Below are 27,453 nucleotides of genomic sequence, written 5' to 3' on the forward strand. Positions count from 1 at the left end.
GTAGCTGGATTCCAGGAACAGAGAAGTCTGACAGTCAGTTTGATTTAAAAACAGATCTTCACATTTCTATGACAACAGGTGCAGTCAGTTCAAAGACACTAAGCAAACACATTTTGTCGCATATGAATCAATTCAATAACTGGGACTTAACATGCATTAACTGATGATCTATGAAAAATGTTTTGATTGCTTGCACACTAAAACTAGGCCTTTTAACTCCTCAACATCCCAGATTGTAACACCATCCACCAAGAAGACAGGCAGCTTTCCAACAACAATCAACACTATTTCCCCCGTTTTCACACATGGTTCAAAATTAAAGACCGATTCACCGTCTTATGAAAGCAAACAGTCAAGCTCTGACCACATTGCTGGATGAGGGATTTAAATCATAAATCGGAAACAAAGCTGATCATTCTACTATTATGTGTACATGTATTTAAACCAAGTGTAAGATGAAAAAGCACTAAGACGACTACAGACGTATAGCATAGAGCAACATCTTCCTACATGCACATGCTCCCGTTTAAACCCCGTAGAAGAGGGAGGGTTTTTCAGTATGGCAGTGGAAGGCCACAAGAGGTGAGGTTTTTAAAGTAGTCTATTAAATGTATCCCACCTGTGTGTTATTGCTATTTTGTCGTGTATGTGTATTTGATGGCTGAGGAAACTTTTAGAGTCAATTTGAGACGGAGATCATTGTGTGAAAAACCACTTAACGCGGCTGTCAGCTCTGATGTAGCTCACCCAGTGGGCAGAGACACACACTCGGTCCACACTCGAGGGCAGGACCGTGTGCGTGCCTGTGTGTGTGTGTGTGTGTGTGTGTGTGTGTGTGTGTGTGTGTGATTGAGTGAGAGTGAGTGGGGGTTATGAACATACTCCACAACACATTTTTTTTTTTTAGGATCAAGACAGATCCTTTGAACATGTTGTGTTTGCACCAGTTCAAATGCCAGTGTGCCCGTGATTCAGTTTGACACAGCGGGCTAGTGAGAGAAGTTAAGGGAGGCGTTCTGGGAGTGGAGATGTGTATGTGTCTGTAAGATGTTAAATACATACATTACACACACACACACACAGCCTCCTGGAGTCTGTTTGGTGAACTGACTGCCTCGCCCAGGCATATTTTGTACACACGGACAAACGTGACCTTTTCTTTCCCACAGGCCCCCACAGAGATTACTAATGCCTAATTGCTGCCTCCCTTAATCACTACACAACCGCCAAGACACAGTGTGATTCCAGGCACCCAATTTATGCACGGTGGTGCACTCACAGCTTGGAGCTGCAGATGACCTTCCATGGAGCAGGTTTTGGTTAGTGTGTGTTCACTTGGGAACAGATGATGTGCATCATGGTGGACCTGGCCCCGACCTGTGCCATGAAGGGAGGACTCATTAGTGAGTAAAGCTGGCCCACCCGTACCCCGACGCTGTTTGTTTCACATGCAGAAGACCTCAGTGTCCCATCCCACGTCCTGCCTACATGCTGCACTGCACCTTCTCCAGCAAACCACTTGAGCTGCAGCCAACATACAATTAGGACGAAGCTGTGACTTACTCAGTCACATAGTGTCCATCAGAGTCGGTTCACTGAGTCAACAGCATCCACTATAACATCGTCCCTGCAGAGAAAGATCATGTTTTCCACATGTGGAAATTATAAATCCACATGTGAAAAAAGCCAATCATGTATGAATGTTTGCAAATTACACATGAAACTGTAAATTTCTTATATGAGATTTTAATCAATATGTTTGAAAATCTCATCACTTGTGAGATCATTTTATTTTCATGTCAAAGCCGTGGTCAGTAAGATTGTAGAAGCCAGCAAGACCAAGCTACATGCTACAAGTATCTAACTAAAGAAATCCCACATCCTCCAAACCTTGCTCCAGAGCCACTCATATATGTAAGGGATAATACCTGATGAGATGTCTGTTATCATGAATTAATGGACTACGTGGAGACCTGAACTGTCCGAAGGCAGCAAAGTCCATTAAACCCTGATTATGGACACCTTGAAGAGCATTATCCCGCGTATACCACGGTCAGTTGCCAAAGAAAAAAACATTAAGACCCTTTGCATATATTTTGGTGTCTCCTGCCATCAAAATGTAAAGTTTTTTACAAGCAGTATCTTTATTTACCGAGCAACACCTGAGAGTTGGCTCAGCAATAGAGTGCTTTGTGCTAACATGAGCTGCTAAAGGAGTGTGTTGCTGCCAGAGTGACTCTTTAATTGGGTTCATGGGCTGAGTGCTTTGTGCTAACATTAGCTGCTAAAGAAGTGTGTTGCTGCCACAGTGACTCTTTAATTGGGTTCAGGGGCAGAGTGCTTTGTGCTAACATTAGCTGCTAAAGGAGTGTGTTGCTGCCACAGTGACTCTTTAATTGGGGTCAGGGGCTGAGTGCTTTGTGCTAACATTAGCTGCTATAGGAGTGTATTGCTGCCAAAGTACCTTTTTAATTGGGTTCAGGGCTGAGTGCTTTGTGCTAACATTAGCCGCTAAAGGAGAGTGTTGCTGCCACAGTGACTCTTTAATTGGGTTCACGGGCTGAGTGCTTTGTGCTACTCGGTTAGCCTCTGAATGCCAGTCTGTCACTGCCGCTTACTCATTCTAAAGGTGAGGGGCTGAGTGCTTTGTGTTACTGAGCTAGCAGGCTTCTGAACGATAGGCTCAGTGGCTGGGAACTGTGAGTGCAGCACAATGTTATCATTGCTAACCATACCCAACTGCCTGACATTATCAAAATTAGCACAAACAACAAACACTGTCAGGCTAGTATGTTAGCATTGGGAGATTTCAACAGCACTTTCCCTAATGTTCTTAGCTCACTAATAGCTTTAGCAACACATCAGGTGAGGCTGTTGGATGTTGGATGGCCTTAAAAATTTGGGTTAAATGTGAAAACAGCTAATTGAATGTGAAACTATGGAATTCACGTGTAATTCGGTGTAGTGACGTTTTTTTGATTAAATTAAACTTTTCAAAAACATTTCACATGTGACATTGTTTCCTTTCACATGTTGCTCCACATGTCAATATTCAGTTCAAATGTGAAATGTTGACATCGAAACCACCATCCATCCACCCTGACCATCTTGAATTTCTTCTGTAGAAGGAAAAGGAGTGTTTGTTGGTGACATCTGTAACTGGATGTAGAATGTGTGTGTGTGTGTGTGTATGTGTGTGTGTGTTGTCCTCGTGAAATTTGTCAGCGGTGTGTCATCTCCCCTCCTGACTCCATATGCTGTGTTAGATCATTTCGCTCCACCGCTGGGTTTCCCTTTCATGTTCATCTGTTGTTCTGACTTGTGGGCGGCTCTCGGCGTCTTTCCAAAACAGGCCTACACTCGAATGAGGCAGATGATTTTTGGGCTCTTTAGTGCCAAGTGAGTTTTTTTTCCCACCATCCTGTCCTCCTCCAAACCCCCTTCGTTGGCGCATCTGCCACGGTGGAGCCACACAAACTCAAAGCGCTCTCCATAACCAGGAGCCGTGGCAGGAAATATATTTTCCCCAGAAAGTGTTTGTTCAGTCTGTAATCACCAATAACCTCCATCCCACCTCCACTGTTCATTATCAGCCGGCTTCCTCCCACACAGCGTCTTTAAAGATGGAAAGATCTGCTTAGAAGTAAATCAGGTACATCTCTTTAAAGGCTGGAAAAATGTGAGAAACTAATCCAGAAAGATATTCACACATTTTCTTAGACTATACGACTACAGTTCAATTACTTCATCATAATAAGATATAACCTGGTGACAGTCTCGGTGTTGACAGGCAGTGACGCGTCACTTTCTAAGGTAACTCCACGGTGAAGTGAGAGCCCGCCCTGCCACTGCCTTTCTTGTCGCTTCCTCCGGTGACTCTCCCTCCTCCTCCCGGGCTGACGTAGTGAGGATCCTCCGCTGCCCACGTTTGTGGGCGACGAGCCGGCCGCGGGTATAAACAGCTTCCCGGGACTCCATCCCGTCACTGCTTGCAGAAGCAGCGACTCGGTCACCAGAGCTGAACGTCAGCAGAGATAGCAGCAAGCAGGCACTTCCTCGCCGCGCAGGCTAACTCGCTTTCGGCTTTGGTTCGACATGGAGAGTCGTTGGTCCGCGAAGCGCTCCGGCGCCCACAACTTTAAAAGTAAGTACCTCTCTTCGTATGCACTGATGCTTGATTTTGCAAATGCATTTCTGTGATTTAAGTGACTTGTTTTCAACTTTGAAATCCTATATATCCAAGTTGTTTTGGGTACCAGCAGCCTTGTATGTTCGTGGAAAGCAGCTGAATTTATGGAACTAATTTTGCTTTTACGCACCTTCATTTTGCTTTTACGCACCGTCATTTTGCATATGGTTTTAAACAATATTTACCAAGATGCACACGTTATTCAACATCTATTTAAATTCCACTAATCTTTGTCTGTTATAGATGTGTACATTTAAGAGTAATGTTGCATATAGGCAGAGCCAGACTGCGCGCTTTTTGGGGCATTTTTGCGCAACGATTTGGCTGCAAAAAAAACAAAAAGATCATGTAAATATGAATGTATATGTTTTGAAAAAAAGTAATTTAAATCATGGTCAAAGTTAGTTATTTTTTGGCTCTTCTGATCACTTAAACCTCCTGATCCAATCTCTCCATATCTCCTTTACGCACGGAGAGATGCAGATAAGATTTACGCACGCAAGATTCTGAACTTTATTCCTCATCTCATGGCGACTTTGGGGTAAATAAGACTTACAGAGACTCTGGAAAGGTGTCTCATTCCACTCAAAAGCTCCAGTTCTCCCGCAGCGTCCAGCGCGGCTAATAGTCCAACTTGTTAAGAGGTCAGGAGGTGAGCCGCTGGAAAATCTTGCGCACAGCAGAAGAATGGGAAGTTCATTATTATTTCACGCATCTACTTTTCCCCGCGGTGGCCACTTTTGTGCGCCGTTATCCGAGCTGTGCCAAGACACTGTTGCAAGATTGATGAGAACCGAAACTGATCCGGATCTGGTTGCTGGTTTTACGCGTGCCCTCTGTGTGTCAAACCAACGGAAACATCCCTTTATTAGCCTGAGAACTAGGAAAGCAGGTTAATTTAATGCAAAGAGGCACGTTTTGGTCACGTTTTTTGTCTTTTAAAGGTCTTTATGGTAGGTTTCTGGCGAGTTTTCTGTTCTAAACCACTAAAATCCTGAGTTATGTAACCTTGTCACAACAGCTATGGAGACCTATGTAAAGTGAGCAGGGGGATATGAATGGGTGAATGATTTCTGTAATGTAATCCGGTGAATTATAGATAAGCCCCAAAGTTCTGGGACCCATCAACAAGTCACGGGTGAGAGCACAGCAGTGCTAAAAGGAATCACTGACAGCAGCAGCAGCAGGGATGACAGACAGGCAGCAAAGAAGGAATGGTGCCAAAAGCTGAAATCAACCTCTCTGTCTTTGTCTGTCTCTGTCTCCTGCACATCGTTTTGCACCTTCTCCAAATGAGGACAAACCTATGCAAGGGGCCATTCTCTTTGCTGCTAACCTGACCTTCTTTTTTTCTTCCTTTTCTTCTCCTGAGAATTAACCTCGTCTTCTGTCTCTTTCCAGGTGGACTGTGTCTTTGGCTGGTTTTGTGGCTGGTGGTGGTGAAGCCAGGCGGGGTGGGCGCATGCCCCAGGCTGTGTGTGTGTTACCCTACGCCCATGACGGTCAGCTGCCAGTCTCAGAACCTCACCATAGTGCCGGCTGGTGTGCCATATGACTCGCAACGCGTTTTCCTGCAGAACAACCGCATCACAGAGCTTCGCGCAGACTCTTTTGGCTTCGAAACACAGGTAAAGATGGTCCTCCAGCAATATTTGCAGACATTCTTTAAAGTCCGTCCTTTCTCCTCTCTCATCCGGTTATTTTCTCCTCATTCCCTGCAGGTGCTTTGGCTGTACGGCAACAACATCACGTGGATCGAGGCTGGAGCCTTCAGTAACCTCAGGGTGCTGGAGGAGCTCGATCTGGGTGATAACCCGCTGCAGCGTCTGGAAGGTGGAGCCTTCAGGGGTTTGGAGAAGCTGCAGAGCCTGCACATGCATCGCTGCAAGCTGGCCGCTCTCCCCCATGATCTCTTCCACAAGCTGTACAGCCTGCAGTTCCTCTACCTGCAGGTATATCCAGCACGCACACACTCGCCTAAAAACACCCACATGCAGAGATACATATTTGATAGTCACGCAAGAGTATGTACACGTGATACATGCAGGAATACACACTTTGGAGAAATGCTTTACGGGCACATCATCATCACCATACAGTTGCCAAAGTACAACCACTGCTGCACACCCACACACACACGTTGAAAGATTGATTTAAGTAGGTTCAGTGAGTTGCACACAGTCATATAAATGCAAACAAAGAATAAAAAAGAGTAAATCTTAAAATGATCAGATGATCTAAAACCAAGGCAACACACCTCAGCAGGAATAATCAACACTGATAAACAGTATAATAACATCATTTTAATAGCTGTTACAATCACATTATTAATCAAGCTCAACTGATGACTCTCATATTGATTACAGTGAAAAAATGACAGAGTGAGCAAAGTGAGCGTCTGCCAAATCCTCCATGCATATAAATGAGTGTACAATACACGAAAGGGAGCGTGTGCCCACACATTTGCTCTCTGTAGCAGTTCTAGCTGCAAGTCACGTGAAAGAAAATCAAACATTATTCAAAGTAGAGGGCAATCTTACCAGTGGAAGGAAAAAAAGGAGAGCACAACATGCTCGCTTCTTTAAGCAACAGCAAAAAAACAGCCTACAGACTGAAAGAGATCAAAACACAGGCAGTGCAACATTTCACCTAAACGTAAGGAGGTAAAAGCTCTATGAGTTTACCTCAGAACGTCCATCCGAAAACTCTTCTATTAATAATCAGAAATAAAAAAAATAAGTGATGAGAAATCATGTTGACAGGATTTGATCTGATTTGATTTCTATTTCAGTGAACTGTGAAAATTAGCCGTCACATAAGACGTCATCTGGGTCTTTTGCCAGATTTGTCGTCAGAGTGTTGGCAGCCTTCAGTCAGACCTCAGCTGTTGGAGTGCCCTTTGATTTAATCAGACAGTAAATCCCTGCCAACGTCGCCTTTAGGGGAATGAAAAAAACCCTCATTCAGGCAGTTCAAATATGACGTTCCCCCATGTGGCCTACATACTACCTCTTTTTCTTTAGACTAATCACAAGTGTCCTCAGAGGTGCAAAGGAGCAGGAGACAGCGATGGCGCCCTTAAAAAATTGTTTTGGGTTGAACTGGTTTTGCTGTACAGGAGGCGAGCCAAGATAAAAGACGTATGTAGATTATGTGATATGACTCTTACTAATAACAAGGACAAACATAACTTGCTCGTCGGTGCCCTAGATATGCAGCTGGCCTATTATTTCGCACTGGAAGAACTCACTGCATTTGCTAACACCGCAGATGTTTAAATAGCTGTGTGTAGAGTGTAGGGAGTTGTACAGTTCTGAAAAGTGAAGCCAATGCAGAAGTGCCTTAAACCTGCATTCTGCCTTGCCCAGCAGGGGGCGACTTGATCTTGAGAACAAGTAGTCCACAAACCAAAGGGTGACATCACAGTGCATGATGCAATACATTATGCTTAATGTAGCCTGCTAACTCGGAGGTTGTTGTTGTTGTTGTTTCACGGAGCGTCTGGGAATTTGAAAATGATAACATGCAGTTAGAATTCTAATGATGATCTTAACACAGCACTAAATCCCTCTTATATTTTGACTTTGCTCCAGGAGAATCAGCTCCACTTTCTTCAGGATGACCTGTTCTCAGATCTGGTCAACCTCACTCACCTCTTCCTGCATGGAAACCGCATCCGCGCCCTCTCTGAGAATGTGTTCAGAGGCCTGGTCAACCTGGACCGACTCCTTATCCACGACAACCGCATCAGGCAGGTCAACCGCCGGGCTTTCCGTGACCTGGGTCGTCTGACCATCCTCTACCTGTTCAACAACTCCCTGGCCGAGCTGCCCGGCCAGGCAATGAAAGACGCCCAAGGCATCCAGTTCCTCCGCCTGAATGGTAACCCCTGGTCCTGCGGCTGCGAGGCCCGCCCTCTCTGGGAGTGGTTCCGTGAGGCCCGCATCTCCTCCTCTGACCTTATGTGCAGCTCCCCATCCCAACGTCGCGGCCAGGACCTCCGCTTTCTCCGGGAGTTGGACTTCGCCCTCTGCCCTCTGCCTGACCCCGGCTCTCTTGCAGGAAGCACCACAACCACCTTCAGCACCAAGACCCGCTGGTGGTTCTCCAAGCACAAGCCTGCGTCTTCATCCAAGGCCTCGTACCAGAAGAGCACAGAGACGGTGAAGGCCTTCCCTTTCTCCGCCATCAAACCTCAGTACCTCCCAAAAGCCCCCTCTGAAACCTTCTCCTCCAAGTATGAACTCTCAGAGCATGAGGTGGCACTCCCAAAACTGGACCAAGAAGAATACTGGGCCAACTACGGCAACGAAGACTCCTCCATCCGCTGCTTTGAGATGGAGTGCCCCCCAGGCTACGACAACCCAGCCTTCCCCTCATCCTCCTCCTTACCCAACACCTTCTCCCTCCTCCACCTCCTCTCACTCTCAGTACTCTTGTTCTCCCTCCATTTCCTCTTTGGCTGAACTCCTCTCTCCTCCACACCCTTTTTTTCTCCTCCGATTTCCCCTCCTGCTCTTTCCAACTCTAACAAAACCCTGGATCTTGATTCCTTTCAGTTACCTCCTCGACTTGCAGGGGGTGCTACACTGATGCAGGAGACAGGCGAGGCAGCAGGGAGCTGTTTGGAAGAGCAGATATCAGCTCATTTGAGCAGGAAAGTTTACAGTGTTGAAGTAGCTGCTGCTTACTAGTACAGGCTTTTAAAAAAAGCAGGGATCGTATCATGAACCGTGATAGTAAAAGTACAGAGGCAGAAACCTACAACAACATGATGAAATGATAGAGACACAACTCACAGACAGCCAGTGGCGTCTCGAGATGTCTTTTTTGATATCGCAGCTGTAAACAACGCAGGCGTTGTGACTCGTCGACAGCTATTTTCTATATTAATATAGAGTGCTATAGTGCTCACCATCCAATCACCGCTAGCATTATTCCTCACTAGTTCATTTATTTCACAAGAATACAAGTGGTGATTAACAGCAGGCTATTTGGCACTCACAGAAGTTAGAGAGAGAACACAGACAATGAGAAGCTTGAACTACAGGGAGAAATGAAAAGAACATGTGAGCACAGTGAGCTTCAGATATTCGTCCAAAGGCAGAGAAGGATGAGAGGATATTAGATCTGCATCCAAGAGCGACTCTCCTCCCTCCTTCAGATTCAGAACCTGGATGCCAGCAAACCACCACCCACACTTGTACATACCACTCATCATCACTGTACAGTTCACACCGCCCGTCGCAAAACTGCTCCGCATTTTAGATTCGCTGGATTTTTACTGTTCACTTTAGCACCCTTCGGTGATAGAAAAGATGAGAAGAAATGTGGAAACTCGCTTTCATGTTTTCTTGTCTCTTCCTCGCTCAGACAACAACAACAGTTGTTTCCCTAAAATTCGATGAGATTAAACACATCAGAGTTCAGAGAAACCACAAAGAAATGTGTTTTGTGTTCTCCAGATTTAGACTTTTTTTGGTGTGTGTGATTTAGTTTTTGTTGTGTGAGTGTGAGACTACCGACCAAAGTGCTGAGAAGACCAGCTTCTTCAAATGAGTGCCTGCCTGTATGTGCCAGTTTTTCTTTTAAACTCCTGGCCCCTGTCCATCTGTCTGTTAGTGTAGAAATCCAAACTCATCCTGAACAAGGTAAAAACAACACCTGGGCCGGATCTTACACAGCTCTTTGTGTAGTTTGAATCCTCAGGTCTCTTTCCTGCCGGCTCCTGTTACATTACACTTTGACCTGCAATTTGTCTCCATCAGCGCGACTGCACGTGTGTGTACTTCTTGTGTTAGTCTTTTATGCAAGGACCCAAAACTGTTTCAAAAATGTGTGTTTTTCAGAGATGCATGAGAATCTGTGCATATTATTTTCCTTTTTTTTCAGAAGAGATTTCATAAAATTCTGAAAATTTCAGAAAATGTCACACATACATAATAAAGCTGTGTTTTTGGGTGGGGGAAATGGGACAGGTATTAACTTGGCAATCTGTTCATCACAATGCCAATCCAACCTGTCTGTGATCTGCATTATTCATGGAGGCCATGTGGTCCTTGTCAACCTCATCTGTTAATAACCAGAACCATGACTGTGAGTTTCTGCATATATCATGAGATACTGTGATGATGTCAGATGATTTCAATGGAAAAACTTGTGTTTTTTGCTTTATAGAAAAATAAACAATGAAACAGAAATGTTCCTTGTTGATTCCCTGTTGTCTTTGCTTGTGAAGGAATGACGAAGACGGCACAAAAGCACAAACATACAGAATACAGATAACAATAGATAGCAGAAACATTAACATAGTGAATTTAGCAAATGGAGTTTAAGTATCGAGGCATGCAGGCGGTGATACTGCCGCAACAATTCATTCAGCCAGCCTTAAATAAATAGAGCCGATGTTTTACACTCACAGTAAAGCAAAACTAAATAAGAGAATTAAAGGCCATATCATCAGTCTTCCATAGTGAAAGCTCTGGCAAATATAGTTGGGGGGGAAAGTTTCAGGAGAATCGCGTAATGATGCTTCTGTCAAACCTCGAAAAAAAAGGGAGGAGGTGATATTTGTTGTGTCTGTGTGCGTATACAAGTGTGTGAAGTGTGAGAAATCCATGTGACAGTGGGAGTGTGCTGCTGAAGGTCACCGCTCTCGACTGTGTTCACTCCTCGCCCTAATCACTTCTTTTTTTTTCTCGCCACATGCAGAAGGCAGCTATATTGGGCCAGAGAGATGGGAGAATGAGCTGTTGAGTTGTGGTGTGTGTGTGTGTGTGTGTGTGTGTGTGTGTGTGTGTGTGTGTGTGTCTGCGTGGGTTCAATCTGGAGGGGGTTGGTTGGTTGGTGATGCTGGAGGATGATTCAGGGAAGGGGCAGAATGGGGAAAACGCCAGGATGAAAATGTGACGATGAGTCCTGGAATCAGCACACCCCCTCAACAGATTAACTCTCACAGTGATGATGATGACGATGATGATGATAGTGATGAAGGTGATGCATACACTCATGTACATGCATCTACAAATGCACACTTACGCACACGTACAGATTATGAAACTTCAGAGGCGATTGGTTGGGTCGCCTTCTAATCATTCTTTTGTCTTCCAGCTCACAAATTATTCATCACTCTCACACCCTTTCTTTTCTTTCACCTTTTCTTCTTCCTCTTTCTTCTCCTTTATTGTTCTCCTCTCTTTGACGTAAGCCCCCCCCTCACAGTTTACAAGCGATAAATCATCCTCATCAACCCACACCCATGATTGCACAAACAGCGTCTTTCTTTCAGAACTTTTTTTCCAGACCACAAAGGATTTCTATTTAAATCTGAGGATGCACGGCACTGACATAACACGCTGCCGTGACACATATAAAGTTTGGTGAATCTCTATTGTCAGTAAAACAGTAAGAGTTTTAAATGTGACAGTGATGATGTTATGAATCAGTGTCATAGAAGTTTGGTTGGGTTATTGTCCTGTGATTGTCTGTTTGTTATCCCCCAGATCGTGATGATATAGTTATAGATGTCGTGATAACCTTTGACCACGCCGCATTGTGGCTGGAAAAAGTGTTTAATCTCCGTGTCGTTGTCTTGCGTGTTCTTTACTAGCATCTTCGTCGTCTGCACAGGTTTCACCATGCCATCTCACCACGTAAATGCTAAGATGCGTGCTACCACGGTACTTAAACGCTGTTCTACAGAACTTATAAACAGCCTGCTTTTTGTCCAACGTTACGTCCTCCTTATGAAATTCAAATCTCTTCCAAACTTTTAATTTTATATTAACATGGTGCTTTTGATTTTACCCGGCAGGCAACGACAACGTTACTGTGACGCATCTCGCAGGGGTTTCACCATCTCAACTTTTTTCATAACTTCATAAAATCAGGCCATCAACTGGTTCACAGTACATTAAGAACTATCTAGAGGTCTGCATATCGGTGAAGACGCATCTTTCAAACCCATTACCGATTCATATCAGTGAATTGTTACCACCCTTCATAATTGGGATTATTATTTTCTACAACAGTCTATTTATGGCTTTTGCACAGAGAGCTCTTCCTGATGAGACTTCCCTGAGTGCTGATTTGGAGAAGAGATATCTCCCGCGTGTCTGCGGTGGTCTACATCTGAACACCATCATTAAGAACAAGGCTCATAATGAACCTTACATTTATGGCTCCATTTTGTTTTGTAAATGTGTCTTTTTTATGTTCCTGCAGATATGAACACGGTACCATTGGGCACAGTTAGGCTGGATGCTGCAACCACAAATGTTTGCAGCTTAAAGATCTCCAGTAAACCAATAATTGTCTGAGGTATTAGGCAAGAAATACTAAATTTAAACCGGGCGACAACAATGTAACTTCATCACAAACCACAATGTTTTGTGAGAATGCAGCTTGTTATTCAGAACTAAAAGTGCTTGCTAGCTTTTAGGTTCAACATGCTGTCGCTACTATTCCCAGGTATTTCATTTGACACCCCAAAATACAGTCTGGAGCACTTTTACGGAGGCTCTCTGGTGCTCCCAAAGTGGGAGATGTGGAAATACCATCATAGAAGAAGAAGCAACTGAGGGAATCGTGGGTAAGCCAAAGACCAACAACACTATTTTGTGTCACCACAGCTTTGTTACGCTGGATTATAATGTACGTTAATCCAAGTGTGGTTGTTGTTCTTTGATTGCTGGTTGGTTACTGGGTGGTCTAGTCTCTGTGATTGAAATATAAACCAAACCGCGTGTTTTTTCCCGTATATCAGAATGATAGTGTGTGCTGTCAGACCTTTCTCCAGAGCTGACACAGCTCTTAGAGATCGATCTGGATAGGCAAGACTAATTTACCTAATTTTGGCTCCCAAGAGGGCACTTTAGCACGCGTTTTGGCTCCCAAGAGGGCACTTAAGCGTGTGTTTTGGCTCCCAAAAGGGCACTTTAGCACGTGTTTTGGCTCCCAAGAGGGCAGTTTATCATGTTTTAACCAGCCAAGGCGGCAGTTTAGTGTGTTTTGCCAACCAAGAGGGCACTTTGGCACACTTTTTTGGCTCTCAGGAGGGCACTTTAGCGCGCTTTGGGCGACTGCCCCCCCCTTGTGCACATCACTGTCGACACCCCTCAGATTGCCTCCTGGGGCCAGTTAGCTTAGCTTAACACAAAGAATGGAAAATCTGCGATCCAGCACCTACTGGTAGACAGATTTTGTTCCCATTTACGAAGCCAGGCTTTCCAGTGTTCATGCTAATCTAAACTAACTGGATGCTTCCTGAATTAAGTGGTATTACATCAACGCTTCCGTTGAAAACATCAATGGTCTTTAACAAGACTTTAGACAGACATGACGAGGGCTATGAAGCAAGCAAAATATCTTCGCTGTACTATTTAAGCATTGACAAGTTACTTACCATCAGTGACCACAAAGAAATATTGCTAACATTATGGTGAAATTTAATTGTAAAACTGCTTTGGAAGCAACCTTTAATATATAATATGTTCAAAGACCTTGGGTTTTAATTTCACAGCATCATCCAGATGGCAGTCATGGATGACCGCGGACATCCCCTCTCGGTTTTTCCTGCCAATGTTAAAGGCCTCGGGAAATATACATCAAAAAACTTAAATCGTGACCAACATGATTACTCTTCCCATATTTCCAAGTTGCTTTTTCCTGGCAGATCTGTAGGCGTGAAAGCAGCTGCCTGGGTGGTCATGGGACACATTTACCCTTCTTCCGGTGCAGGGACAAAAACCAGGCCATTAGCAGAGAGAATCTCTCTGAAGTCGTCAGACTTTGATGATGTGACGCCTATCACACTCTGCACCCACTCATTCCCCCCAAACTCTCCATGTATTTTTCTTGTCTTCGCCTTTCTTTCTCTCCTTTGTATGTTTGCCTGCCTTTCTGTCACTCAGTCTTTGTCTGCACCCTGATCACTCCAGCACTTCTTTCTCTCTCTCTGCCTGTCACACACTCTCCCCCACAACGTTATGCTCTTCTTGGCCAAAGCCGTTTGTTGGCTCATGTGAGTTGGCGTGTTTGTCTGCGTGTCATTGCCGTGTTCGCTGACGCTCACCATCACACATGTCTTATTTGCAGAAGATGAACCTAGAGCACCCTGACGTCAGAGGGCCGGGGACACAGAGACAAAGAAGGGAACAGGTTGATAACCACGGTATGACAATGCTGTGCTGCCGTCAACGTGACATCCATAATTGATGGTCATCATTTGCAGCACTGTCGCACTGATGGGCTCCTATTGTTCAGCATGTGGGAACATGAACCTCCGGGGCAGTGAACCTGTGCTCCTAATAACTCACCGTGGAAGAGGAAGGAAAACGAGCGAGGCAAAACAGAGAGATGAGGAGATCCTATGACTTTCTGAATACATCGTTTTGAGTGGAAACACTAATTATTCTCACAGAAACAGTGAGACTTTGGTATCAGCTCACCCGCTGAGCAATAATGAGCGCATTGCTTGTTTGTGTGTGTCACTGGATAAAGTGCTAACAAAAGGGCAGCGGTGGGAAACCTCCAAAATATTTACAAAATGCCGAAAAACTTGAGAAGAATAAAAAAAGATCATAGTTTTACTTTGGAAATGGTTGTTATAACCCTGAACGCTGGAGCTACATTCATATGCAGGGAAGAATGTAGAATACTATATATCAGCTCAAAATACACATCCAAAGAAAAGCGGGAGCGGGTCCAGACTTTCAATGTGAAAAATGACGACGTGTCCCTCGGTTTTCCACCATTATCCCACTGTCAGTTACTTCTTTACCACCACGTTCTTTCATTTCCGTTTACTTTATCCCTCCTTATTTGATGAACACCAACACAGGGTCATGAACTAGTGACACTGCTGAGTCAAATTGTCTGCGGGAATCTGTTTAGAGCGCCTGACATGTTTTAATAAAAATATCAATATTTGGCACCAGTGCAGCCATCTGAAGAGGAAGTAGAACATTTATTGCCCTTTCGATATTTTGTCCCACTACTAGTATGGATTGAGTTCTACAACTCTACAGCGACTCTTCTGTTTTGTAGCTTAAAGAAAAGAGATATGATGGAAACCTGTGTGTCTTCTACTGCAGCCTTTTGTATTATGTTTGGTACGAAAGTGACTCCTGCAGGGAACAGGGACAACAAACCTTAAGTGAAGGCCTGTTGGCAAAGACACGTGTTGGTCTGCAAATAATGACTATTTCCATTATTGATTAATCTGCTAATCACTTTCACGATTAATCATTTGGTCTGCAATGTATTTATTTTTAAAATGTGAATCACCCTTTGACAATTTCCCAGAGCCAAAAGCTATATCTTCCAAAGCCCAGCGACTGCATTTATATACTATATAAATATTCAGATTTAAGAAGCTGGAACCAAAAGATTACTGAAACAATTGTTGTCAGACTGGCTAGTCAGTTTCTTTCAACTGACTTAATGATTAACTGACTCACCGTTGCACCTCTAATCATGTCGCTGAACGACTGTCGATTGAATTCAATATCTTAAGTTTGTTGAAGTTGTTTGCTCGACACCACTGAACTCATGAGACTAAAATAACCAGCTGCAGAGTCCCAAAAAAAACCCGAGACAAGATTCTGCAGCTGAGAACAGCAAACATACAAAAAAAGAAATGAATGAAAATATGAATGAACATAGCGCCTTCTGTTGTTGTTGTTGATGTGTGTTCACACCGAAATATCTGCGGTGCATTCATAAGTGTGTGAACATGAATGTGTGCACGTGATCACAGGAATACAGATTGTGAAGTGTGGAGGAGTTCTGTACATCCGGTCTTGAGTCAGTTAGAGGTAAAAGAGGAGAGCGGGGCGAGGACTGAGGACATCTGTCTGTTGGTCTGTCGGCTCCTCTGAGGGTTTACCCACGCGGCTAAAAATACTCTGCAACAGACTGCGAAGACAGGCCGGGATGCAAAGACAGAGTAGACTTGATGTGTCTTTGTGTTTTCATTAGAGAACAAACGAACGGTGATTAGATGAGCGCTTGTGAGTCAGTCACACCGCCTCGCTCTGGGAGATTGTATGGCTCGCATTTGTTGGCACAGACGCAGTTTGTGACGTCCTTTTCATGATTTGTTTGAGTGGCCAAAAATGTGACTGCCACTGCGAGAGACCCGAGGATTTGGTACTTCTATTCCGGTAACGCCATATTTGCTCTTGTCTTTGGCGTCTTCAGACACATCCGTCTGTTGCTCTGCAGGGTGTTTTCTCACGCTTTCTTCTTGTTTGTTTTGGATGTCGTCTTTCATCTGTCCCTTCCAAGTCTGTGCTCAGGCATTATGCATACAAATTAAAGAAAAAGGGAGCACAACCCCTGGGACCTGCATTCATCTGTCCCACTGTTTGCAGAGGACATTATACAGATCTTCAGCTGGAGTACCCAGAAGGGGCGATTGATCGCAATTGGCCTATGTTTCAGATCTGAATGGGATGACGTAAATAGGAGACCAAAAAAAGGTCTGATTCCCATGATTCTTTCAGAGGTCAAAACACACCATCTGTGTATCAAGTGGTTTCTTCTATTGTTTAAAATTTGTTACAATACATAAAATGTTTTACAGGATTGTCGAATAAATGGTGTTAAACCTACAACTGCTGGAAACAAAAAAAAAATCTGCTTTCTAAAACATCTTTGTCACATTCTTTTACAACCTGAACCAGAACAGCAGCTGGGATGACTTACCATGAAAGAGAAGAGGCTCAGGTGGCTTGCCAAATCCATCCTGGCTCAAGGTATTGGCGGTCAGAAGAAAATTCTCTGGTAAAGCACACAAAGGTTCAGAAAAGGTACAAACGCTTTGTAGCAGCCTGAAAAGTTGACAAAAATTTATGCTCTGTGTGAATTCCACTGAAGGTATGAAATTCAAACTCAGAATTGTAATATTTACATTATTCATGAGGTAATAAAACTAACTCAGAAGTATCTATGTTTTCCATAACTGAATTAAACAAGCTGTTCTCCCAGGAAAATGAGTTCTCCAGAACATTGTTTGAAGCTAGAAAGGTGGCAGGGTCCGCCAAATATAACCAAAGTCAAACAGCATGCACAGCATGATTCGGTTTATTTAGTCATGAAATCAAAGACAGCTTGTTTATATAGTTTGTTTAGGCATAATAAATCAGTCACTGAAGATATCATGCTTCAGGTTAAATTTTCCCCCCAAAATTTCCTACTGCACCTTCAACAATCATTTCTTTATCCAATGGGTTTTAAACATAGCAGCTAGGAAGGCCTACTGATTAAGGTGTTCATGTATATTATTTACGGTAAAAATCATACTTGTATTTTAAATGTATTTATGTAAATATAAACATATATCGGTGTCGGCTAGCAGCAAGAAAACCTTAAGTCTGAAGATAGAAATATTCCCCGATAGTGGTTTCGTCCGGCTTCCGGAAAACCCCTTCAGCGACGTTTTGGTACAGTCGACATGCGCGCGAAAGTTTTGTAACAGCAATGGCGTCCAAAGCAGCAGGTGGGTGTGTCGTGTTGTATGTGTTGTCCAAGTCCACTAAAAGTAATTACAACCGCGTCATTCAGCAACAGTATAGAGATGTGATGTTTCTTGTGTAGTTGACGTACAGCTAAAGGTTGTTTTACGGCTGTTGTCATCTCATGTTTATGTTAAACTGGCTCGTGCCTTCTGCTGAGGAGCCAACAGTAGCGATCTTCATTACTAACAGTGGAACAAAACATTCAAGCTTTATCCGGATAAGAGTTAGCTACATCAACATTTCTGGTTTCAGTGTTGAACAGCTTGATGTTATATCGGCTGATCTGAATAAATGTTTTATCTAATGTCATCTACTACAACAGTCCCTTTAATTAGTCAGAGTCGAAAGCTGCAACCTGTGTTACGAAAACAAACCTGTAGCATCACGTGTGTTCAGGTCGTCGAGGGACGAAGCGCAAAGCGGAGGTTCAGGTAGAGGAGGAGAAACCATCCGTGGAGGAGGAGGAGGGAAAAGGAGAGGAGGAGAACGGCCAGCAGGGCAAAAGGGTGGTCATTGAACACTGGTGAGCGACTTCATGATGGAACACTTATGCCTGTATGTTACTCATTATTCACGTTCATCAAGCATTTAATACATTCAAAATGTACTCAAATGTAAAAGTATTTAAAAGTATTCCATCTTTCTCTGCTTTTACTGAATGCATTGTTACTCCTGATATTGATTTCACATTTGAGCAGCCTTGTAAATCATCATGGCTTTGAAGAAGATGTGTAGAAGGATGATCTCCTGGTTCCAGGAGTGTTTTCTCCTTTTTGAATCTCATTTTAGTTTTTTATATAATTAATATCCTCAGTGTTGCATACATTAGATATACAAGAGGACTCATATGGGAAATGTCACAATCATATATGTTAATTTAAGGTATGTAAGTATTTAAACATTCTTTCTGATAGTTGTGTTTTGTGTATCATTTTGGCCTGGTGGACTGATCTAAAAACTACTATACCCATGAGCCTCAGCAGTTGTTGCCATGATGAAGAACCAAGTCAGAGTAGCTAATTCAACAGACTTGTTATCATAGTTGTAAACAAACCCAACGCTGCTAGTTTCTCAGCTCAACAAAAGTGGACCACACAGTGAAATATCACAGGTTGTTGGCGGCCTGCAACAGAATTTTTAACTTAACTTTTATGTACAGGAGCTCTGAACCTTCTTCTATTTATCAACAAAACAGGGAACCACTGCTTTTTTTCCCACAAAACATCCTTGAACATTGGGCAACAATTAGGCATGATAACTTTATAAAAAGAAGCGTCAGCAGAATGATTGATTATGCATTGAAGACTTCATTAACTGGCCTTACTGCAGCAGCATTATTTCTTTAGAATGTAAAGTTTGTGGAATGAAGGCATTTCTTTTACTGTCTGTAGTTCTTAAGCCAATATTCCCCTCAAATGTAGTTGAGTAGCAGTATACAGTGGTATTACCAATGTAGTGTACCGTAATCTTGTACACAAGGACAATACTTGTGAATGTATTTAGCAGTTGTGTCATATGCAGCAGAAGGATGGATATCTTTAGTAACCTTCACAGATGTCCATCTGATGGTTGATGTGTTATTTCAGTAAGAGCTGACGAGTGTATGGGCGTAATGCTGAGGAGGTGAAATCTGCCCTCCTGGCTGCCCGCCCTGAACTGACTGTGGAGCTCAATCCTGAGAAACCCCGGAGGAACAGCTTCGAAATCACTCTGCTGGATGGAGGCAAAGGTGAGGAGGGCGGAAAGGGAAAATCCAAGAATAGCTCAAGTATTTGCTAATCCCAAGGGTCATTTTCAGCCAAGTGACTTTATCCCAGTTTTTTGGGCTTTTACCTGTTTGTAGCAGCTATTAAAGGTTTGGTTCACTAAAACTACAAACACAAACATACTTCTGCATGCAGTGCACCTAGTTTGGTTTTGTTTTCTATGGTTATGAGGTATTTACTTCTGAGCTGGATACTAATGGCGGCGAATGGAATTTCATTTGTTTATCATAGCACGGCTGACAAATATCATGAAGCAATGTGTCTTCCCAGGAGCAACGTCCCTGTCACTCAGGACAATCACAGGCCTTCTTTTGGACAGTTTTACCTTCACTTTTTAAGATTTTTCCATTTTAAAACAGTTGGTGGCAGGGCCTGAGGATTTGTTTGCACTAAGTCCAATAACAGAAAGAAAGGCATATACAGGAATATGATGTAAACATAATCCTCAGAATGATTCTGAATTTAATCAAATCATTTTTTTAACCATTCAGGAAATCGACACCAAATAATGTCAGTAATTTAATCTTTTAACATAAGCTCTAAATCTGAGGTGCTGACAAAGGGAGTGAAGAAAGTCAAATCGTGCCAACACTTGTTATCTGAATGAAAGTCTCTTCTCACTCATTAAACCCTGTTGGAACATCAACAGAAGGCAGTGTTTACCAGAAATGGAGAATAGTCACCAGAGAGGATCAAGTTTGCAAAGAATGAGACGTGTGAAAACACAATAGTCCCATGTCTAATAACACACAATGTGCGCTCTGTTTATTGTGGTAAAATGATGGTTTGTGTTCCAATTTTAAAACCTGTTGCTGTTCACATTTTTAATAACACGACTTAAATTGTCTTGACAGCATTTGATTTGACTGCTATCATCTAGAGGCTTTGATAACATATGAATATTACAGCCCATGTCCTGTATTTTCCTCGTAAATGACACTATTCTTTTACTTCTGATCCCTAAAGAAACATCTCTGTGGACTGGAATAAAAAAGGGTCCGCCACGTAAGCTGAAGTTTCCTCAACCTGATGTTGTAGTTGCTGCTCTACAGGAGGCTCTGAAGGCGGAGTAGACGCCCGCTGAAGGTTTGTTATTTCAAAGCCGTCAGACGGAATAATTTATCAGGGAAAACACAAGATATAACAGATGTATCAAGGACTTTGAAGCACACTTTAAATAATTAATTTGAGTCAACCGTTAAAATTTAAACAAAATGGCTTGGTACATTACTTTGTTTAAGTGAAACAAGGGTTCTACAAACATTGTTTTTAAAACATACATGTTAATTATTTGTGATAAACCCAGGCTTTGCAGAGCTGACGTTGGAGTGTCTCTTACCAAAAGATTCTTTACGTTGCTTTAAAGTGAGTTAAAATGGGATGTATTACAAAGGATGTTTGATATCACCAGCCTAGTTTGTGGACTAGAAAGAAGTTGGGTTTTTAAAAAATGTGAAACTGAGTATTTTTTGTAGCCTTTTTTAAAATGTTCTCCACTAATTCACAAAAGTCCATAAAGGTCAGCTTCTTCAATTTAAACTATTTATTTTCTGGCATCATCTAAATGCTGAAATAAGAATGGTTTCCTTCAGATATTTGTTTGTTCAGCCTTTTTTTTTTTAATCTTAAAATTGGACTCATCACAATGACTCATTGCCTCCATCCATCCTCTTTCTTCAAAATGAAACTTCGTTTTAATACCTTAAACTGTTTCCAGCACACACAAACATACAAACTCACACACACACGCTCCCTGAAATGGAAATGAGGATTACGGACTTGACTCATAGCTTATTAGTTGGGTTCTTACCAGCATCTCATAAGATGCTTCAATGTGCCTGTCACTGTTCCCTTATGTATATTTCCCTTTTTTTCCCCCAGAGCCATGTGTCATAACCTAAACTTGGATGTCTTTCATGTATTATGATTCACCAGCCTTATGGAGGTGTTCACTGCTTGTTAGTTGAGCCTATGAGACAGTGTCACCCCTCAGCCATTAAGACTAAAGCTAACAGAATTCTTACTTTCAGTGGGAGGATAGATGCCAAGGTGAAATTAGGAGTTCTGAAATTGAAATGCATGCTAATTTCTGCATGTTTGGAATCTGGTTTCAAACAACTATGCAATCAGTTTTATTCAATTCATTCAAACTTTCTTTACCCCCATAGTTTGCAAGTGTTTGCTGCTGGTTGAGACTGATTGGCAATTAGGGCTGCAGAGGAGCTAGTACCCATTGTGTAAAAGCAATAATTATATTTTAGAATTTAACAAGATAAAATCATGTCTTGCATGCAGCCAAGCGTTCAGGAGATGTGGCCCATGGAAGCAGAATGATGAGGAGTGACCAATGGGATGTTCTCCGTCCCTCCTCTGATGATCCCGGCTCCTACAGCTCACATTTTCTGGATGCATGCTGACACCTAGTGGAGCGACTCGGAACCGATATATTTCTCAGACGCATAATCCCTCTGATCTGTCTGTGAAGTGTTTATTCCCCATTTCATAGTGGTTAATTGTGCTTTTATATACGTTTATATACATTTTGTCATGTGAGTTTTTTGTTATTTGTTTCAGTTTCAGGAATTAAAAATATCAACAACATCTCAAAGATATTTTTTGCTAAATTGTTATGGAATGACACCTGATTCAGTGTCTCAAAAGGCTGTTAGTTCTTTACATTTAGGGATGGTGAAAAAACATTTTATTCAGCAGATAAAAAAAAACAGTTCATCCACTTTTGATTAGCTTTATGACATTCAGCCTCAAAATAACATTTGTGACCATATCACAACAAATGTAAGTTTCTCTCTTTAATTAAACTGAATTTCCACTTGAATAACTGAATAAACAAGCTTTTCTCCCAGGAAAATGAGTTCCCCAGAACACTTTTTGAAACCAGACAGGTGGCAGGGTCCGCCACATATAAACAAAGTCAAACAGCATGAAATTGTGTTGTCCTGTGAGCCTGAAGTCAGTTTGTTGACTTTTTTTTATTTAGTCATGAAATCAAAGACAGCTTGTTTATATAGTTTGTTTAGGTATAATAAATAAGTAATTGAAGATATCATGCTTCTGATTAAAATGTCCCCCCAGAACTTCATACTGCACCTTCAACAATCATTTCTTTATCCGAGGGGTTTTTAAAAATGGCGGTTAGGAAGGCCTACTGGTTTTTCAACAAAAGCTACATTACGGTGTTTATAATTTATATTCTGTACAGTCAAAATCATACTTGTCTTTGAAATCTTTATTTGTAAAGATATAAACATATATCGCTGTTGGCTATCAGTAAGAAAACCTTAAGTTTGATGATAGAAATATTCCCCGATAGTGGTTTCGTCCGGCTTCTGGAAAACCCCTTCAGCGACGCTTTGGTACAGTCGACATGCGCGCCAAAGTTTTGTAACAGCAATGGCGTCCAAAGCAGCAGGTGGGTGTGTCGTGTTGTATGTGTTGTCTAAGTCCACTAAAAGTAATTACAACCGCGTCATTAAGCAACAGTATAGAGATGTGATGTTTCTTGTGTAGTTGACGTACAGCTAAAGGTTGTTTTACGGCTGTAGTCATCTCATGTTTATGTTAAACTGGCTCATGTCTTCTGCTGAGGAGCCAACAGTAGCTATCTTCATAACTAACAGTGGAACAAAACATTCAAGCTTAATTCGGATAAGAGTTAGCTACATCAACATTTCTGGTTTAAGTGTTAAACAGCTTGATGTTAATCGGCTGATCTGAATAAATGTTTTATCTAATGTCATCTACTACAACAGTCCCTTTAATTAGTCAGAGTCGAAAGCTGCAACCTGTGTTACGAAAACAAACCTGTAGCATCACGTGTGTTCAGGTCGTCGAGGGACGAAGCGCAAAGCGGAGGTTCAGGTAGAGGAGGAGAAACCATCCGTGGAGGAGGAGGAGGGAAAAGGAGAGGAGGAGAACGGCCAGCAGGGCAAAAGGGTGGTCATTGAACACTGGTGAGCGACGTAATGATGGCACACTTATGTCTGTATGTTATTCATTATTCACGTTTATCAAGCATTTAATACATTCAAAATGTACTCAAATGTAAAAGTATTTAAAGTATTCCATCTTTCTCTGCTTTTACTGAATGTATTGTTACTCATGATACTGATTTCACGTTTGAGCAGCCTTGTAAATCATCATGGCTTTGAAGAAGATGTGTAGAAGGATGATCTCCTGGTTCCAGGAGTGTTTTCTCCTTTTTGAATTCCCATTTCAGTTTTTTATATCATTAATATCCTCAGTTTTGCATACATTAGATATACAGGAGGACTCATATGGGAAATGTCACAATCATATATGTTAATTTAAGGTATGTAAGTATTTAAACATTCTTTCTGATGGTTGTGTTTTGTGTATCATTTTGGCCTGGTGGACTGATCTAAAAACTACTATACCCATGAGCCTCAGCAGTTGTTGCCATGAAGAAGAACCCAGTCAGAGTAGCTAATTCAATAACCTTTGTTGTCGTAGTTGTTGACAAACCCGACGCTGCTAGTTTCAGCTCAGCTCAACAAAAGTGGACCACGGTGAAATATCACAGGTTGTTGGCGGCCTGCAACAGAAATCTTAAGTGGAGTGACTGTACTGGCTTCTTTCTGAAATGCACCTTCAGGAGTGTACTCAACTTCTCACCATAAGTTTTCATGTACACAAGCTTTGAACCTTCTTCTTTTCAACAACAAAAAAGATGGGGAACCACTGCTTTTACTTCACAAAGACATCCTGCTGAGCATTGGGCAACAATTAGGCATGATAACTTTATAAAAAGAAGCAACAGCTGTTACTGCAGCAACATAATTTCTTGGGAGTGTGAAGTTTGTGGAATAAAGGTATTAGTTTTACTGGCTGTAGTTCTTAATTAAGCCAATATTCCGCTCAGAAATGTAGTTGAGTAGCAGTATAGAGTGGTATTACTAATTTAGTGTACCTTTAATATTGTACACAAGGACGGTACTTGTTAATGTACTTAGCTGTTGTATCATATGAAGGGGAAGGATGTATATCTTTAGTAAACTTCACAGATGTCCATCTGATGGTTGATGTGTTATTTCAGTAAGAGCTGACATGTGTATAGGCGTCATGCTGAGGAGGTGAAATCTGCCCTCCTGGCTGCCCGCCCTGAACTGACTGTGGAGCTCAACCCTGAGAAACCCCGCAAGAAGACCTTCGAAATCACTCTGCTGGATGGAGGCAAAGGTGAGGAGGGCAGAAACGGAAAACCTGAGAATAACCGATTGGATTTATTTTCTATGGTCATGAGATATTTACCTCTGAGATGGATACTAATGGCAGCGATTTGAATTTCATTTGTTTATTTATTGTTTTAGCATGGATGACAAAAATCTTAAAGCAATGTGTCTTCCCGGGAGCAACGCCCCTGTCACTTAAAACAATCATAGGCCTTCTTGTGGACAGTTGTACTTTCTTTTTTTTTTTAAACATCTGTTTATTGGTTTTCATTAACAGGGCATTGTGTGAGTATGAGTTACATCAAATGTCATAGAAAGATATGTTGACATACACATCAACAGAAAACAGCCCAAAATCAAAATAAAAGATACATCAAATTACAGGGTTACATTACATTATCGACACCACAGCAGAAAATCACAATGGTTATTATTGCCTCGTTTTTGCATAGTCAATAAAGGGTTGCCAAGTCTTGTAAAATTTGTCAACTGAGCCTTGTAGGGTGAATCTGATCTTTTCCAGCCTCAGGTGGACAGTTGTACTTTCACTTCACTTTCAGAAATTTTCCATTTTAAAACAGTTGGTGGCAGGGCCTGAGAATTTGTTTGCAGTAAGTCCAATAACAGCAAGAAAGGCATATACAGGAATATGATGTAAACATAATCCTCAGAATGATTCTGAATTTAATCAAACCATTTTTTTAACCATTCAGGAAATTGACACCAAATAATGTCAATAATTTAATCTTTTAACATCAGCTCTAAATCTGAGGTGCTGACAAAGGGAGTGAAGAAAGTCTAATTGTGCCAACACTTGTTATCTGAATGAAAGTCTCTTCTCACTCATTAAATCCTGTTGTGGAACATCAACTGAAGGCTGTGTTTACCAGTGGTGGAGAATAGTCACCAGAGAGGATCAAGTTTGCAAAGAATGAGACGTGTGAAAACATAATACACCCATGTCTAATTACACACAATGTGCGCTTTGTTTATTGTGGTGAAATGATTGTTTGTGCTCCAATTTTAGAACCTGTTGCTGTTCACATTTTTAATAATACGACTTAAATTGTCTTGACAGCATTTGATTTGACTGCTGTCATCTAGAGACTTTGATAACACATGAATATTACAGCCCATATCCTGTATTTTCCTCATAAATGACACTATTCTTTTACTTCTGATCCCTAAAGAAACATCTCTGTGGTCTGGAATAAAAAGGGGTCCGCCAGCTAGGCTGAAGTTTCCTCAACCTGATGTTGTAGTTGCTGCTCTACAGGAGGCTCTGAAGGCGGAGTAGACGCCCACTGAAGGTTTGTAATTTCAAAGCAGTCAGACGGAATCATTTATCGGGGAAAACACAAGATACAACGAATGTATTAAGGATGTTTGATATCACCAGCCTAGTTTGTGGACTAGAAAGAAGTTGAGTTTTAAAAAAATGTAAAACTGAGTATTTTTTGTAGCCTTTTAAAATGTTCTCCACTAATTCACAAAAGTCCATAAAGGTCAGCTCCTTCAATTTAAACTATTTATTTTCTGGCATCATTTAAATGCTGAAATAGGAAAGGTTTCCTTCCAAAATGTATACAGATATTTGTTTGTTCAGCCTTTTTTTTAAATCTTAAAATTGGACTCATCACAATGACTCATTGCCTCCATCCATCCTCTTTCTTCAAAATGAAACTTTGTTTTAATACAGAAAGCTGTTTCCAGCACACACAAACATACAAACTTACACACACACGCTCCCTGAAATGGAAATGAGGATTACGGACTTGACTCATAGCTTATTAGTTGGGTTCTTACCAGCATCTCATAAGATGCTTCAATGTGCCTGTCACTGTTCCCTTATGTATATTTCCCTTTTTTTCCCCCAGAGCCATGTGTCATAACCTAAACTTGGATGTCTTTCATGTATTATGATTCACCAGCCTTATGGAGGTGTTCACTGCTTGTTAGTTGAGCCTATGAGACAGTGTCACCCCTCAGCCATTAAGACTAAAGCTAACAGAATTCTTACTTTCAGAGGGAGGATAGATGCCAAGGTGAAATTAAGAGTTCTGTGTGCAACTATGTGCAATCAGTTTTATTCAATTCAGTCAAACTGTCTTTACCCCCATAGTTTGCAAATGTCAACTGGTGGCAACTAGGGCTGCAGAGGAGCTAGTGCCCATAGTGTATAAGCAATATCCATATTTTAGAATTTAATAAGATAAAATCATGTCTTGCATGCAGCCGAACGTTCAGGAGATGTGGCCCATGGAAGCAGAATGATGAGGAGTGACCAATGGGATGTTCTCCGTCCCTCCTCTGATGATCCCGGCTCCTACAGCTCACATTTTCTGGATGCATGCTGACACCTAGTGGAGCGACTCTGAACCGATACATTTCTCAGATGCATAATCCTGCTGGTTTTTAAGTGTTTATTCCACATTTCATAGTGGTTAATCGTGCTTTTATATTCGTTTTGGATAATTAAAGTTTTCATTTTGTTATTGTGAGTTCTTTTGTTATTTATTTCTGTTTCAGGAATTAAAAACAACAACATCTCAAATATATTTTTGCTAAATTGTTTTGGAATGACACCTGTTTCAATGTCTCAGATAGCTTCTTTACATTAAGGGATGATGGAAAAGAAACATTTCATTCAGTAGATAAAAAAACTGTTCATCCACCTTTGATTAGCTTTATGACATTAAGCCTCAAAATAACATTTGTGATAATTACTATTTGAGTTACTGCTAGCTGCAAGCAATAAAAGATTCCCA

General features: G+C 41.8%; 2 protein-coding genes and 1 pseudogene across 2 annotated transcripts; all 3 read left to right on the forward strand.

Moving 5' to 3' along the window:
• The first annotated feature begins 3,970 nt into the window (after positions 1-3,970).
• Positions 3,971-10,393, forward strand: rtn4rl2b (reticulon 4 receptor-like 2b). Its single transcript, XM_030397432.1, has 4 exons — positions 3,971-4,144; positions 5,591-5,817; positions 5,911-6,141; positions 7,783-10,393. The coding sequence occupies exons 1-4, from the start codon at positions 4,096-4,098 to the stop codon at positions 8,653-8,655; spliced, it is 1,380 nt and encodes a 459-aa protein (XP_030253292.1). The 5' UTR covers positions 3,971-4,095; the 3' UTR covers positions 8,656-10,393.
• A 7,207-nt stretch (positions 10,394-17,600) lies between these two features.
• On the forward strand, positions 17,601-22,344 carry LOC115569024 (selenoprotein H-like). Its single transcript, XM_030396874.1, has 5 exons — positions 17,601-17,690; positions 18,106-18,232; positions 19,296-19,438; positions 20,442-20,561; positions 21,771-22,344. Exons 1-4 carry the CDS (start codon positions 17,672-17,674, stop codon positions 20,546-20,548), a joined length of 396 nt encoding a protein of 131 aa, XP_030252734.1. The 5' UTR covers positions 17,601-17,671; the 3' UTR covers positions 20,549-20,561; positions 21,771-22,344.
• Positions 22,345-22,778: 434 nt separating this feature from the next.
• On the forward strand, positions 22,779-27,186 carry LOC115569023 (selenoprotein H-like; annotated as a pseudogene).
• The last annotated feature ends 267 nt before the right edge of the window (positions 27,187-27,453 follow it).

This window comes from Sparus aurata, chromosome 18, assembly GCF_900880675.1.
Source record: "Sparus aurata chromosome 18, fSpaAur1.1, whole genome shotgun sequence".
In the NCBI taxonomy this organism is placed as follows: Eukaryota; Metazoa; Chordata; class Actinopteri; order Spariformes; family Sparidae; genus Sparus; species Sparus aurata.

Coding starts and splice junctions, on each gene's coding strand:
- rtn4rl2b (XM_030397432.1), top strand. CDS start 4,096: ATGGAGAGTCGTTGGTCCGCGAAGCGCTCCGGCGCCCACAACTTTAAA. Junction 4,145..5,590: donor CGGCGCCCACAACTTTAAAA/GTAAGTACCTCT, acceptor GTCTCTTTCCAG/GTGGACTGTGTCTTTGGCTG. Junction 6,142..7,782: donor TGCAGTTCCTCTACCTGCAG/GTATATCCAGCA, acceptor ACTTTGCTCCAG/GAGAATCAGCTCCACTTTCT.